Source organism: Diceros bicornis, chromosome 25 (assembly GCF_020826845.1).
Source record: "Diceros bicornis minor isolate mBicDic1 chromosome 25, mDicBic1.mat.cur, whole genome shotgun sequence".
Taxonomy (NCBI): Eukaryota; Metazoa; Chordata; class Mammalia; order Perissodactyla; family Rhinocerotidae; genus Diceros; species Diceros bicornis.
In genome coordinates, this window is record NC_080764.1 from 25,779,213 (window position 1) to 25,795,600 (window position 16,388).

The 16,388-nt window shown below is 36.6% G+C and overlaps 1 protein-coding gene across 1 annotated transcript in view; it reads right to left on the reverse strand.

Moving 5' to 3' along the window:
• Positions 1 to 16,388, reverse strand: part of CFAP54 (cilia and flagella associated protein 54) — a 290,316-nt gene that overhangs the window by 39,455 nt on the left and 234,473 nt on the right. The window contains exons 62-64 of the mRNA XM_058568605.1: positions 15,841 to 16,014; positions 14,085 to 14,308; positions 9,070 to 9,240 (exon numbers count right to left, since the gene is read on the reverse strand). Of these exons, the coding sequence (XP_058424588.1) occupies positions 9,070 to 9,240; positions 14,085 to 14,308; positions 15,841 to 16,014 (569 nt within the window). The remainder of the gene's footprint in view (positions 1 to 9,069; positions 9,241 to 14,084; positions 14,309 to 15,840; positions 16,015 to 16,388) is intronic.

The following is a 16,388-nucleotide window of genomic DNA, read 5'->3' on the forward strand; positions in this document are numbered from 1 at the left end:
CTCACCAAAGAAAAATATCTAAAAGAGTTTAAAGTAATTGTATCTGATGAGGGGAATTCAGGGGTAAGGACAGCTAGACAGAGAACTCTTTTTTTTAATTCATTAAAAGTCTTTCAAAACGTGATTTTTTTTAAACTACGGAAAATTTGATGAAACATTTCTGAAAAGAAAATGAAATGAGTCCCAGAGAGATGAGCCCAAGATCACACACTGGCTTACGGTGTTTGCTCTTGTTTTGTGTTTGTTAACCTTCACTCCCAGGCCAGCACACAATATCCCTGAGGACAAGAGTGATAGGTGGTACTTTTTTACTAGTGCTCGCAGCACCTGGTGCTTGTGGATATCTTCATGCTTCTGAAATTTTCTTACATCTGTTAAGAGCTAATGAAGTTCTCCCAAGCGTGTTAGTGGAAAAATTTAAATAGATAATGTGCTTTATATTTAACCCATGATAATGAAAATGACTTTCTCTCTCCTTGGGCTGATACTTGTCAATGGCTCTGCAATATAATTTTAAAGACTTTTCTAACCAAGCGTGGCACAGACAACTGAATTCATAGTATAGCAGAAGGGACTTGAATAAAGTAGGGCAGTAGGCAAACAGTAAAACACTAACCTCGCTTGCATAGTTGTTGTGAGCCTGGGCTCTGGCGCTAGCCTGCCTGGGTGATCTTGGGAAAACTATGAAAACATTATGCCTCTGCTTCCTCATTTGTAAAATGGAGATGTGGAATCCACATCCTGTGGATCATGTGAGGATTCCATGAGTCAACGTAAAGTGCTTAGAGCCACGATTAGAGCATTACTAGTGTCGTTTTTTAGCCCCACAATCACTTCCAGCTCCTCCGTCCACCTTGGTACCTCATTCTTTATATTCTCTTAGACTTGCTGCTAATCTCAAACCAACTTCCCATCTGATCTCCTAGCCAGTCCTTGTCTGATCCACTAGTGCTTAGTTCTATTCCCAACCTGTCCTCTCTCCTCCTGGGTGTTTCACTCTAAACCATCCTGCACACTCAGGACTGGATTCTGCAGGTGACGATATACCCCAGATGGAATTTTCAATGCTCCCTCACTCACTTTGGCAAGTGCTTTTTTTCAATGGCCGAGAAGTGACATGGTTTGGACAAACACTGAGGAACACTATATTTAAAATTGTCTTCTAGCTAGTCCACCAAGCAAAAAACAAAAATACATTTTTTGCAGAGAAAAAAAATAAAATAAAATTGTCCTCTGTGTAGAATCCCTTACAGCCCAGGAATGGGTGAAGGAAGAGCCCTTCTTCCACCAGATGGAGTTGATTGGTAACTTCCTCATCTTGGTACATAATCACCTAACAAAATGCCTTGCACACTGTATGCACTCAATAAATGCTTTATTAATTAATTAGTAAGTAGTTGAGTTATATGTGTGTTATAAAGAAATAAATATTAAGAATTAGAAGACTTAGATTCCCATTCCTATTTTTGTCACTAATGAGTAGTCACTTTGCCCATATGGGACTTTGTTTCCTTATCTGTGAAACGAGAGTGTTGAATAGATGTTCTCTTAGTTTCTTTTCAGACCTGAAATTTGACTTGGGTGGTACCAAAAGAAGTCAGAGAAAGTTTCCAGTGGAGCCTACTAAATAAGCTGGCAACGGAGTAGCCATTCTTGGCGAATCATCATCAGAGCTGTAAGGTGCATAAGGCCTAGACCAGTGGTCCTCAGACTTGAATGTGCATACATTACTTGGGTGATATTACTAAAATGCATACTCTCATACAGTGAGTCTGGAGTGAGACCTGAAATTCTGCATTTCTAATGAGCTTCCATGTGACACCAGTGCTGCTTGTTCTCCAGCACACTCTGAGTAGCAAGGGCCAGGGAGTATTAGATGCCGGCACCTGTCTCATTTATGCAGCCTTTCTCTTCCCCAGCTCCCAGAAGCTGGATGTAATTACATAATTCTGGGCTCAACTGCAGGACCAGGCTCTAGTTAATCACTTAGCCAAAGACCCAGAGTCCAGAGCAACTCAGAGGGGAGCCCTGCGCATCTGTATGATCTCTGAGTTACAGCACTCCCCACATCCAAGTCGATAACATTGGGCTTCTGCTTTAACTATAACTTGGTAGTTTTCCCAGGAACTCTAACTTTTCCTTCAGTACCCTGCTAGGACTGAGCTTGATTTGAACGCACAGCCTGCTTGTTTGGGATCATGAAATAGAGTCTAGCTCTTATTAGGGATATAAAGACCTCCAGAAAAGAGCACCAGCGCCACATCTCTTGTTCCCAGCCTGGCTGTATTTCTGCACTGCATAAACTTCTCTCTAAGAACTATTTCAGTTCTATCCAAGTTTTCACTTGGCAGATGGCGTCTTGCTTTTCAGTGCTTTGCTTGATCAGACTTCTTGCACTGATCATTCTTGTCTACCCAAATCTTCTGTGGCCTCTGAATACCATGCCTTACACTTTCTGGCTACACTCAACACAACAGCCTTTACAGCAGTTCTATTCCCTGCAAATTAGGTCTCACAGGCCAAAAGGAAGGGCCCACTATTCATTCTTTATTGCCTCTCCTCCCTGCTAGCTATGAGTTGCCTTCCCTGAGCTTGATCAAGTTATAAACATAATTCAAATGGGCTGGCTTGTGATCCAGAGCATCCTACTGGGAACTCTGGATGCTAAAAATAGCAAGAAGATGAGGTAGGATAAAGCTAAAGGTCCTAAAATATAATCTTGAGACAAATATGGGCCATCAAACCTTTGGTCATGGTTACATTTAAGGCTAAGTTGAGTTTTGCTTCTCTCTGACTTAAATTTGCCATTCTTCATAACTATTTTTAAAGCCTGTCTGGAAGGTTCATTAAAATGATAGTGCCTGGCAGCCTCTTTAGCGTCTATCTCTAGAAGACATTGAAATCATTCAAAAGATGCTTAGTTAGTAACAAAGTTCTAATGAAGAGCTTATAATGTGGTTCTACTATATTTTACTAAAGAAAATTTTGTGAAATATGATAATATAATTTCTATCCCCTATACTTAAGTAGCTAAACTTTTCCAAGTCATAAACTTAATTCTAAAGTATCGTGGCAAGGAATATTTAGCCCTCTGAATTATCTAAAGATTTTATATCCAAATCCCCACTTCCAGGGTTTCCACTTTGCTACCACCAGCGTCCTTACTTCCTGCTGGCATTTCTTCTTCAGTGTAGTAGATCAACTGAAGTGGAGTAGGTGAACCAAGTGATGTTAACTTGCATTGTTATCCAATGACCCTCTAAATCCCTGAAAACTCCAAAGCCCTAAGTCAGATAATAATTTTTTTGATTTACTATTTTTTATTGAGATAACATTGGTTTATAGATATTAATTTTCATTACCACTCTGCCCAGAGGCCAGAAGTGCCTGCAGCCAGGACCATCGTCTGAGGATTCAACATAGCACCATGCTTAGGAGTACAGACCTGGAGTCAGATTGCTCCAATCCTGACTCCTTGCCAACTAGCATCCTCCATCCTACGTCTCAGTTTCCCCTTCTGTAAAATGGGGCTAATGATAGTACCTACCTCATAGAGTGGTTGTGAAGTTAAAATGAGTGAAGTGCCTGGCATACAGTAAGCTCTATGTGAGTGTTTACTATTGTCATCTTGTCCCATGAGCTTCATGAGCTTCAGCCAGTTATTCAACCCTAAACTCTACACTAAAGGCTTAAGAAAATAATGAGTAGATGGATGGTCACATACACCAATATTTAAACCATCAAACAAATTTCAGTGTTATCTTCTGAAAATATAGAATCTTAGGTCTAAGAAGATCTAGCCTGTCCAAGTCAGTGTTTCCTGATTTTTTAACTGAAATTTATGACAACTACATATGTATACAATACATGCATACTTACTATCAAAGGGGAAAAAAATGTCCCCAAACTAAGAAATGGAAAAACTGTGTGCTCTGTGTCTTTGCTTGTGGCTTAAGAAAATCACTAAGGAAGCTGTTTAAATCAGAATTTGTTAGTTGGTGTTCTGCTTCTAATCTCTGTCTGACACCAGTTCATGCTTCCATGTTAATTGTCAGATGCAATCGTTGATGGATGAAACCTTGTTGTTCTAATTATCAGCCACAGATGTACTCTCAGCATTAATGTCTCAGATCATCCTGCCCCAGAATGATATGAATGTGGTATTTCTATGACCTTACAAAATGAACTTTATACCTTATACTTTCTTCCTCATTTTTAAAAAACCAGCTGCTTAGGTAAACATTCTGTTTCCCAACTCTGTAATCCTTCTGTTTCCATACCCTCTCTGAATGGATATACTCTTTTATCACCTTGTTGGCTCTCTTGCCAGCAAATCAATAAATTCTGACATATGCTGAAGATCAAGCTATCTAAGAAATTTACTTTTTTAACAATATCATGAAACAAAAGTTTCATAAAACAATATTTTCACTTACTGTGTATGATGCATTCTGATTTTTCCCCTGTATTTAATTTCTTAAAAAAAAAATACTACTCATGATCTACTGTATTCACATCATGACCCACGAGCACTCTTGGAACCACAGTTGGAAAACTACTGCACTAAATTCCCCAAAAGAGACTACAGATTTATGATCTTAAAATGTATATGGAATATCTGGCAAGGATTTGACTTGGAAAGGGTGGGAAGGAAAGTACTTTCAAAATGTGAGAAATAGCTTGAAATGTTTCTCGGAAGTAATATGTTAAAGTTCCTCTTTTTGTATGAATAGGAAGGGATATTTAATTGACCAAGAGTTAGCAGCAAAGCACCAGCCTAAGGAAGCAGAATGAAGGGGCCAATGGGAGAAGCATGCTCAAGAGCAAAGAGAGGTAGCCTCTGGAGGTTTCACATCTGACATGGGGCACGTGAGCCAAAAAGCAGCAGAAGCTACCAGAGGCATAGCTAGAGGGGACAGAACTCAAGAGCTGGGAAGTGCAGGAGTAGACCAATGCAGAAAACAAAAAGCAAATAAAAATGCTGAACAGGTGGGGCCGGCCCGGTGGCGCAAGCAGTTAAGTGCGCGCGCTCCGCTGCGGCGGCCCGGGGTTTGCTGGTTCGGATCCCGGGCGCGCACCGAAGTACTGCTTGGTAAGCCATGCTGTGGCGGCGTCCCATGTAAAGTGGAGGAAGATGGCCACCGATGTTAGCCCAGGGCCGTCTTCCTCAGCAAAAAAAAAAAAAAGAGGAGGATTGGCGGATGTTAGCTCACGGCTGATCTCCTCACAAAAAAAAAAAAAAAAAAAAAAAAAAAAAAAAAAAAAATGCTGAACAGGGCAAAACTATATGGCAAACATTTTATGGGAAAAAGCCTGAGGCTCACCTTAGAGAGAGCAGCCATCAAAGGAATTCTATAGCACAAGTTTCCTCTGTAAAAGGCTGTAGTGACTAATTGTTCCATTTTTAAAAGCTTGACTCCTCTTCAAGACTCTCCTAGAATCTGAATCACTGTTCTATCTCCAAGCGTTCAGGGACTGATATTGAATTGCACCTGAATACTTGCCCCCATCTCCTTCTGCCTCCCAATTAGCCTTATTGCAAATGTCTATTCATGCATATGGACATAGATATGGATAAATGTAAAGATAGAATTGGATAAAGATAAATATTAAAATAAGGAGTTATATGTGTGATACAAATTAGTAAACAGCATTTAGAGGCAAACTAAGTTTTTTCTCCTGTTTGCTGGGCACTTTAATTTGGCTGGTTAGGCACAGTTTATTCTCTTTCCTGCACAATGCTGGCAGCTAAATATCTATAAGGAGATATTGTTGCTAAACTTTAAAAGGTGCTTTTAAATGACATTCACCAAGTGCATTACATGTATATTTGAAGTTATTAAACTTTAAGACAGCATAATAATTTTAAAATAGTTTCAGATAATAAATGACAACTACTATTTATTGAGGTTAGGAGTTTACATAATTATCTCTAATTACAGATGAAGGTAATCATGATATAGAAACGTTAACTAATCCACTGAAGATGACAAGATTATTAAGCGACAAAGCTGGGATTCAAACCCAGGCAGTTTTGCTCCAGAGTCTATGCTCTTAACCACTATACTAATGTAAGCAAAATAAATATAAAGAGAACCATTCCCAGTAAAATTGTGCAAAGACAAAGAGAAAACCTCAAAAGCGGCTAGTGAAAGAAGTTAGAATACTTTTAAAGCAGCAACAGTTTGACTCTCAACAGCACAATGGAAATTAGTAAATGACATTTTCAATGTACTGAAATAAAATAATTTCCAATCTTGAATTCTTTACTGTATAAAAATTTATTTCACAAGTAAATGTAAACCAATGACATTTCTTAGGCAAAAAAAAAAAATGAGAGTGTTTGCTTCCAGAAGATCCTCACGAAAGGAAATTCCAAAGTATGTGCTTCAACAGAAACAAGTGATCCTAGATGGAATGTTTAAAACACAAGAGAGAGTAAAAAACAAAGCAAATGCTGAATATATAGAAAATTCTGAAGGAAAAATAAGTTTTGTGTAAGACAATTAAAAAATAACATTTTGGATTCAAAAAGAAAATGTACTGTTATATCATATAAGTCATTAGAGGAATAAAGATATTCATTAACTTTAGACTTTGCTAAGTTATGTATTTTGTCCTGGGGGTAACCACCAAAAGCACAGAAAAAGAGTGCATAATTTAAAAACTCATAGAGCAAAAATGAATGATAAAAATAATCTGAAAGAAAGGAAGAAACAAGAGAAAAACAGAAAAGCTTAGACAAGTAGAAACACAAAATAACATGGTAGATTTAAACCAAATATATTAGTAGTTACATTAAATATAAATGTATTAAATTCTCCATCAAAATATAATATTATCACCATATTTAAAAATATCCAAGTGCATGTCTTTTATAAAAAAACACAGTTAAAACACAAGTACACAAAAGCATTGAAAAAGCATTAGTAATGTCAAACAAAGCAGACTTTATGAGGAAAAAAGCAGTAGTACAAAAAGGCCATTAGTCCTTCAAAATGACAAAATGCCCAATTCATCGAGAAGATACAATAGTTATCAATCTAATTGCACCTAAGAACACAGCCTCAAATTATGTAAAACAAAATTTGACAGACCTACAAGGAAAAACTAAACAATGACAATACTACGAGAGATTTAAACACACTTCTTTTAGTGACTGATTTAAAAAAATAAAAAGGCAAACAAAAACAGAAAAATCAGCATGAATATAAAAGATTTGAATAAGACTAACCAAACTGACCTATTAGACATATAAGAACACTGCCTCAACAGTTGAGGAGTACACATTCTTTTTAAGAGCAATGGAATATTTACACAATAAAAACTTTCCTGGAGAAAAAAGTAAGTTTCAACAAATATCAATCATACAGAGCATTTTTTTGTGTGTGTGTGAGGAAGACCAGCCCTGAGCTAACATCTGATGCGAATCCTCCTCTTTGCTGCTGAGGAAGACTGGCCCTGAGCTAACATCCATGCCCATCTTCCTCTATTTTATATGGGATGCCACCACAGCATGGCTTAACAAGTGGTGCATTGGTGCACGCCCAGGGTCCAAACCGGCAAACCCTGGGCCACCGCAGCGGAGTGCGTGCACTTAACCGCTTGCGCCACTGGGCCAGCCCCTCATACAGAGCATTTTTTATTACCACAGAACAACATAATCTAGGAATAAATAACAAAAGATAACTAGAAAAGCTCCACAGAGTTTGGAATTTAAGAAACACATGTTGAAATGGCCCATGAGTCAAAGAAATCATAATAGAAATTAAAAAACTATTTTTAACAGAATGATGATGACAATGCTATAATAAAAACTTGTGGGATGATGCCAAAGCAATGTTTAGAGAGAAATTCATAGCCTTAAAATGTATACATTAGGAAAGAAAGGACTGAATATTGAGCTAAACATCTATCTCAAAAAATCAGTAGTTAGGAAAAGAACATCTTTAAAAAAACAGTGAAAGATATACGGATTAATGAAATAAAACTCACTAATGAGAAACCTCTGGTGACAAATAACCAATATAAAAAACAAAAAAGGGCACTTCACTACAAATACATCAGATAGATTAAAAATAAGAGAGAAATTTTAAATGAAATGGGAAAATTCCTAGAAAAAGTAGCTTACACAAAACTGACTCAAGAAGAAATAGAAAACCCCAATGTTCTATAAATAGGAGTGATAGTCAAAATACCTAAAACTTGATTTGGCACAGGCATTAACCATTAGAACAGATATTAGCCCAGTCAGAGCTGACACCAACTCTGATGACCAATACATTAGTACTAATACTTAAAGACTGCCTCTAACTATTGAGAATTATATCACTAGTCTTATATTTTCTCACAAAGAAAACACTAGGACTAGATGGCTTTACTGATGAGTTCTCAGCAAATACTTGTGGAAAAAAGGTTACTCCAAACTTACACAAACTTCACCAGAGAATAGAAAAACATGATTACATTTATCAACTCATTTTATGAGTCTAGCAAAAGCTTGACACAAAAAATATCTGACAAGGATAGCATGAAAAGGAAAATTTATAGCCCAATATTACTTGAAAACAGTGTCAAAAATCCAATACAAAAGCTTAGCAAACTGAAGCTAGTAAAATTAACACATCGTGACCAACTTGAGTTTATCTCAGGAACAGAAGGTCGATTCAATATTACAAAATCAATTAACATATTAAAAGAGAAAAACGATAAAATCATCTTGACATATACGGTAAAAGATTCATGATAAAAATTCTTAGCAAAGTGGCAGTAGGAAAAAACTTCCTTAATGTGATAAAGAATACAAAAAAAAAAGTTAAATATCTTATATAATGGTGACACATTAGAAAGTTTCCCTTTACGATCAGGAAAAAGGAAAATGATCCACTTGACTCAGACTTCCTCAGGATTTCTTATTTTCAGATTCATTCTATCCGTCAATATAGATTCTATATTGCTGTATATTTTTGTCTGTATGGTAGGAGGATGTTCTCTTTTCATCAAGTTATAATGGCCTAGTTAAACTTTACATCTAAATGTAAGATTTAGCTTTGTAATTGTATTACATACCATAGGTTCTGTTTCCTTTGGAGGTCTTTCCAGGGGAGGAATGTACCACTGAAAGCAAAGTTCTTTGTTTAAAGTTTGTATTGCCATATCTGAAGACATCACGTCTCCACAGGATGGGCTGGCAAGGAGCTTTATTGATAAACTGGAGTGTACACAACTGTCAGGACATAGCTAGGGAATAAACAAAAACATCAGTTTAATTGTTGGTAATGAGTTCATTCAATATTTAAAACATTCATTCAATATGGCTACATTAGAAAACTCTGGGAATTGTCTCAGCTTATTTTATGGATGTAGATCTTAAAACTGTCCCTGCTTACCACAGAGAAGATTCTCCTACCGAAAAATAAAGTATGCTTTAAAACCCAGTGGACTCAACAAATGTTTTCCACTTTGGTGAGTCTCCCAGAGTAACGATATAGAGGGGAAAATGTCCGTGCTATCATTTCAGTCTCAAAGTCATCACGAATTCTAAGAACATCTTCTAAGTTTTTTCTGGTTTATTCCCTGGTGAATATACTGAGGGTGTGGTTATAATTTATTATCTGTTTTCCAATGGCATTTTTTTTGCAGTGCCATATGCAAAATAAGCCACTGTTTTTGCTCTAAAAGGTTAAAATTCATCTCTCTCACTCATTCTTTAAATGAATGTGGCTTAAATAAATGTAAGTTTAGTCTTGGTGAATCTGGGCCTAGCCTCTTTGATGGAACTTGGTCCCTGAATCAGGAGTTTTCAAGAAACATAAATGTGTAGAATGCAATTGGCAATTTCATAAATTATTTACATGGTTTTTTAAGGTAGCTGAGAAAGCAAAGCATGAGTCCTATCAACAAACAGTCTGCCCAGACAGATAATAGTAGTAATAATAATATCTCAAGTCTAAAAAGGACCTTCTTCTTTCTTTGGAATGCAAACTATTTTCAAAATTAACTCTTTGTTATTCCCAGATTACAGCACGGTGGCTGGGAAGCAGGTCTTCTATTAAACTCTTGACATCAAAAGTAATCTCAATGTTTGGTGACCAAAGGGAATATGTCAGTGGCCAGAAAGAAATGCCTGGTGTTTCTCTAAGTCTTTGTTTCTCTCATTATTTCTGAGCCTATTCAAATATAATGTAAGACTGTCAAGGCAAGTCTTCAAAATGAAATAAAAAGAAATAAAGACACTGACCTTTCAAGTTGTCTACTGATAAAAGAAAAAATATGTTTTGACTGAAAGGTAATATTAAAGGTGAAAGCTTTTCAAAAATGTCTAGAGACTATCATAAAGGGATATCATAAGCCAGAATCTTCATTTATTAGCACTATGATAGTAAAAGCATGACCAAAATTCATAATAAGCAAGATTATTGGGGTTAAATAAGCATTTAAAAGTGCTTAATTAAGATTAATTCTGTCAGGCAGTTCACAAAAAAATAAGGTAAATGATTCAAAAAGTAATTTCTCATATTTTTTTCATATCTGTGCCTTTCAGAAGTTCCACAACTACTTTAGCAAAGAATTAATATTCAATACCTAGCTAAGCAGAGAAAAATAAAAAGCAAATATCTTTTATTTCAATATATACAGTGTTTATTAGCATGATGGTCTAATAACGTAAATTATAACAGAAGTCAATATCAAAATAAGCATTTAATTTCCATTATCTTTAAAACAGCATCATATCTAGTTGCTAATGGGATTAATTATATATGCTAATTGATGGACTATATACTGAGTACTTCTGATATGTTTGATTTATTCTTTGAAAAGAATGAAACAACAGATCTACCAGGAGAACTCTTGTTCGCCACACTCCCATTAACAAGTCACTTTGCACTAGTCAAATATCTGACCTTATGCAGATCATCACAGGCGCACAATCTAAACATGAATAACTCAGTCTTGTGCACTATTTCACTCATATCCTTTTTCAGGAATTTTTATTTGTTTGGTAATTTGTTTGGCACCTTGTTTTTCCATCGCAAAACTTCAATAGACCTGACAACATGCAGACTCACACAGCTGATAAGCACAACACATAGCAATGTTCGTTCTGGAAAGGCAGCTGCTTCTTTGTGGAGGAAAAGCAGGTTTAAGTATCAAACTGTGGAAAGAGTTTGATTGAAATAGCCTCCTAAGTGATTAAAGGCTCAAAAATGTTATTATAAAAATCAGCCAAGCTTAGAGTTTATTTTTTTTAAAAATCCAAAAGGCTTTATACTCATTAGATGTCTACCCCAGTGAAACAAACACATGATTAGGTGGCTTGCACCTGTCAGGCAGGCGACAGTGATCTCCTGAGCTGATTATCCTGGGAGAATGTTACACTAATTATATCAAACAAAGAGCAAACAGGGTGAAACAACTCTTTGATAACACTGCTTCCATCAGAAATGTCACATGTAGTTACAATGTATCCAACCTTCTACGTTTGGAGCATCATCCTTAAGAACTGGGTAATAACAAGCTGCCCTTAATACTAAACTACTCAAGCAGAGCTCCCTGCAGAACAGTATTTAAGAAGTCACACATAGACAAGAGTTTCCAAACTCTTATAAAATATTCACAAGAATACATCCATTAAAACTATAGTCCTCAGCCTTCCTAGTCTCTGTCCCCTACTACAAAACAACTGAGGCATCTGGGACACACAGCAGCAATCCTCAAAGGTAGTCTCAGTTTCCAGGAGGGGTGAATCAGAATCTGGTGTTAGATGGAACCAATTTCATCCCACCCCTACTGTTTCCTTCCCTGTGGAGGGCCAGACACTCACACTACACTCCTGCCCTTTCCACCTCCTCTCACGCCTCTCCCTGAAAGAGAGTTACTCGATTGGTGAATTTGAGAGAAAGAATTTTGGATATGCATAGCTCTGCTCTTTCTTCGGAACTGTTTGCAGGGGGTGAACATTCTCTGCTCCTGTGTGTGACAGATTTTCAAAGGGGCCTGTGCCCCACAGATGTTAAGGAGGCCTGTAATGACCAAAAAAAAAAAAAAAAATACATGGCTGAATTGGTAAAATCTGTCTACTTTCTATTCACTACTAGGAAGATCATTTACCAGTAAATATAAACCATATCCTACAATATCAACTTCATGACTCATAAAGGTGGGTATTTTTAAACCCAATCTGTCTTTTATTTCTCAAATGATTTAGAATCTGGGCAGGAAATGGGAGTTCTCAGTATTGGGCAGCCCAATACCCCAGTATCTGGGAAATAATTTGAAAAATCCTCCCATGTGGATTTCAACACACTGTCCTGGGGGCAACTCCATGACCCTAACTGAGAATCACTTCTTTAACTGATTCCTTAAATATTCCTTAGTGGGTCTTTCCACTACTTTTGAAAATCACAATTTATTAACAGTCACCCCACTCTTTCGTTCAAGAGTGATTATTTAAAAAATTGTATTATTATCTACCCAAAACATAAGGTTGCTATATTCTAGTAGAGTAAGATGAGCAAAGGTTCTCAATTTAGAACAAGCCACATTTTCAGGTCACTTCTCCAGGATAACTGACGACAGAAACATGGACATGTCTAGTATGAGCAAGTCTATAACTGTAAAAATTAAAGGGCTATATGGTGAAGTCCAAAGTCAAGATAATTCAAAATAAATGAGTGATTTTTTTTCTAGTTTTGAAAGAATCTTATGCAAATGACTTGATTTATTCATTTCACAAATACATATTGGAAACCTACAATATACTATGCCCACTTGAGTTTTCTACTAGAATCTCTGTAGCTACAGAGCAGAATATACCAGCCTTCTCCACAAACCTTCTCCTCCTCCTGCCTCCACTGTATCTGCTAAAGGTGTTTCCATGCTCTAATGATCACAGACAGAGGTTCCGAGAGGTGGAATAGACTTTGATCATTTCCTCTTCTTCACTTTCCATCTCCAAAGGGTCGCTAAGTTGTTTTGTTTTGTTCTCAATTTTACTTAAGCAACATCTTTTACATCCATCTCTTCCTTCCCCTTCCTATGGTCATAAGCTTCATTACTTCATCATCAAGCTCTGGGATAACTTCCTTTCATCTATCCTTTGTCAATCAGCCCTACACACTATTGACAATATAACTAATATATTTTAATTTTCACATTCTTTTTTGCTATTAACCCTTCCATTTTCTCTGAAAAAACATCCCTGAAGTACTGTAATTTTCTTTTGCTCTAACTCTACCAATGTTTCTCTACTACCACATCAAAACTATGTACAGGGACTATGCCTTATCCATCTACTTTTTCTCCATCAACTAAGAGTGTCTGGCATATTGTTAGTTTTCAAGATATGTTTGTTGAATGTACCAAATTTCAAATATACATTCCTATTTTTAATAAAACTCTTTATTTTTTCAGTAACTTCCAATTCATCAATTTTGGTAGTTTATTGAAACATTACTATTACTCAAGACTCTAGTAGCTTTAAAAAAAAAAAACTGCATTCATTCTCCTCTTTTTATGTCTCTTTAGTGGGTAACTTAAAAGAAGTTTCCATATTACATATTTTGGGAAAGTCTACCCAATTTAACAACACTTTCCAAAAAAAAACAATTCAAACTTTTAATTTATTTAAAAATTTTACTCTTAGTATTTATTCATACTCATAATTGCAAAAAATATACACAATGAATGATTTTTATTACACATTTAAAACAAAGGTACAGAAATCGGGCATAGATTTAGAAGCTCTCAGCCTAGTTTTCTTATATGGTAATTATATTGAAATTTGTGTAAATTCTTGGCAAAATGGCTGCCTGAGAGATGTTGTTATGTATGGGATATAGAAAATTCTGACACATTTTGAAGATTTATGAGAGCAGCAAAACAGAACATTTGAAATGTGAACTTTCCTAAAATCTAGGAGGTTTAGTTGGCTTCTCTACACAGTAAACAGAAATGAGCCTTCCCAGGAACACTGAGGGAACAAGAAATCTTTGTGCCAGCATTGAGGTTAATGTGCTTTCTTCAGAAATAGAAGGATGATTCTAAGAAGTTTTACAAAAATATATAATGTTTTTAAACATTACCTTGGCTGATGAGTCACATAAGACTTTTTCTGAAAAAGCTAGATTTTCCGATCCTTGGAATAGTTCTTTCGGAAATTCATCAATACAAGAGGAAGAATATAGATGTAAGAATCTTTTAAGGAAAAAATGCATTTCTTTTTGGCGCAAAATCAAGCCAGAGTTGAAAAGAGATGTGAGAAGTGTATCATCTGGCAAAGAAATTCCAGATCCTGGCCTTGGAGATGCTTAAGGAAGAAAAATATCTTAATTTAGAGTCATGTTAGACAACAGAACAGTCTCAATATTGTCGATATTTGCTCACTAACCACTTTCCTTGTATATCCCCCCCTCAGCTAGTGGCTGCCAATGATATTCTTCCATTTTATAGCTTATACACTAATAGAATTGCTTCTTGCTGCAGGAAGGAAAGACAATCTTAGAAGCATGTGACGATATTGCTTCAAGTTCCAAGCTTAACAATGCAAAATATTCTCTCTACTATTTAGGGATCTTCCCAAAATGGATCTTAAAGACAAAATTTAGGTGCAGGTAATTTATTTGAAAAGTGATCCAAGGAGCACAAGTGAGAGAAAGGTAAAGTGTGATAGAGAAAAGAAAAGAGCCAGTGAGAGTGAGTGAATGAATGGCTACAGCTATGGACAATGAGGGCTCAGTCCTGCAGGGGACTTGCTGAAAAAAAGATATAGAATTGTCCCATTGAGGGACTGTGGAAGCTGGAATGCTTATCTATCAGTTACCTACGTCCTTAGTTGAAGGTTCTCCTGGATGCGTGAATCCCTGGCACTTCTAGGCTGTCTTGCCTGCTGGCTGGATAAGCCTCAGGAGCTTCAGAGACAGCCCAGAGCAGGAAAGCAGTAAAACGTGAGTGCTTGACATGGGAAGTGCCGGCAGGTGAATTCCAAGGTGAGCTGAGCTGACAGGGGGCAGGGCATCACCCACATCTGCTGCACCAGCTCATGTCCATTTTCTTCCCCACTGAACTTCCCTTGTTCTTGCCCTCATCACGATGACCCTGTCACCCCTGACCTCTCCGAGTGCTTGTCTGTCCCACTGCTAGCTCCCAATAACTGTGCGTAGCCACTCTGTGGCTCAGCCTATTTGCCCTGCTGGCTTCTCCATCACTGGCCCTGACATGGGTCAAACTGTCTTTTCCGACTGTTTGCACTGAGAACACTGGGTCACCAATTCCACGGACACAGATTAAACACAATAATATACATCACTACAAAATCACAAGAGGGACTGATGTGAAGCAGATTATATAGTTTTTTTTGGATATCCTTTAGACAGCATCAATGATAAAAAAAAAAAAAAACCCCAACTCCATGGAGTTAGATATCCTTTCTGAAGTCACGCATTTCTTCTATTTCATACTGGATACTGGAACACTCTCTCCTTAAAGCCAAAATTTCATTTTGTTCATTTTATAAGCTGTCACATTGTGATCACTCTGATTCTTAACTGTTTTGAGCCGTGAACTTTGGCAGTCTTGGGAAGCCTCTGGATGCCTCTTCATAATAATGTTTTTAAATACATGAAATAAAATATATGAAATGTCAAAGGAAATCAATTACATTGAAATACTATTCTATCCAAAGATCCATGTATCTCAGGTTAAGAACCCCTAAAATTTTCATCTTCTGGTAAGAGCTCACTCAGAAAGATGTCAAAAGTATTTTATAATTCTAAATAAGAAACATGACTTAAACCAGAATTGGAAAGGAATATATTCTTTCTTAACACATCAAAAACCTACCTAGCAGTTTGCTCATGTTATTAATTCTTTGCAGGTGAATATAGTAGCGCAGTAGAAGAATCCATGTAATATCCACTTTAGTCTGAGTGCTTTTTGTAGAATCTGTGTCGTCATCCACATCATCACTTTGGCAAGAAAATCTACAGCCAGTCTGGAAGACAACTTGGTAGTTATCTGAAAGCAAAAAAAAAAAATACCACAACACATAAGTTTGTAATACAAATATTATGCTCCCCTTGAAAAATAACTATTATGAAAAAAATAACCACAACTCATAAAGGAAAGACTGACACATGGGAATACATTTAATTAAAAAAATATTTTGTGTCACAAAAGACACTAAACACAAAGTTAGAAGACAAACCACAGACTGAGAAAAGATATGTAGAACATGTATGAATTGCTTTTCTCTAATACGTGTAACACCTTGCACCAATCAATAAGAAAAAGACAAATAGTCCAACAGAAAAGTGGTCAAAGAATTTCAACCGGTAACTCATAGAAGAGGAACTCCAAATGGCCAAAATGTTAGCATCACTAAAATTCAT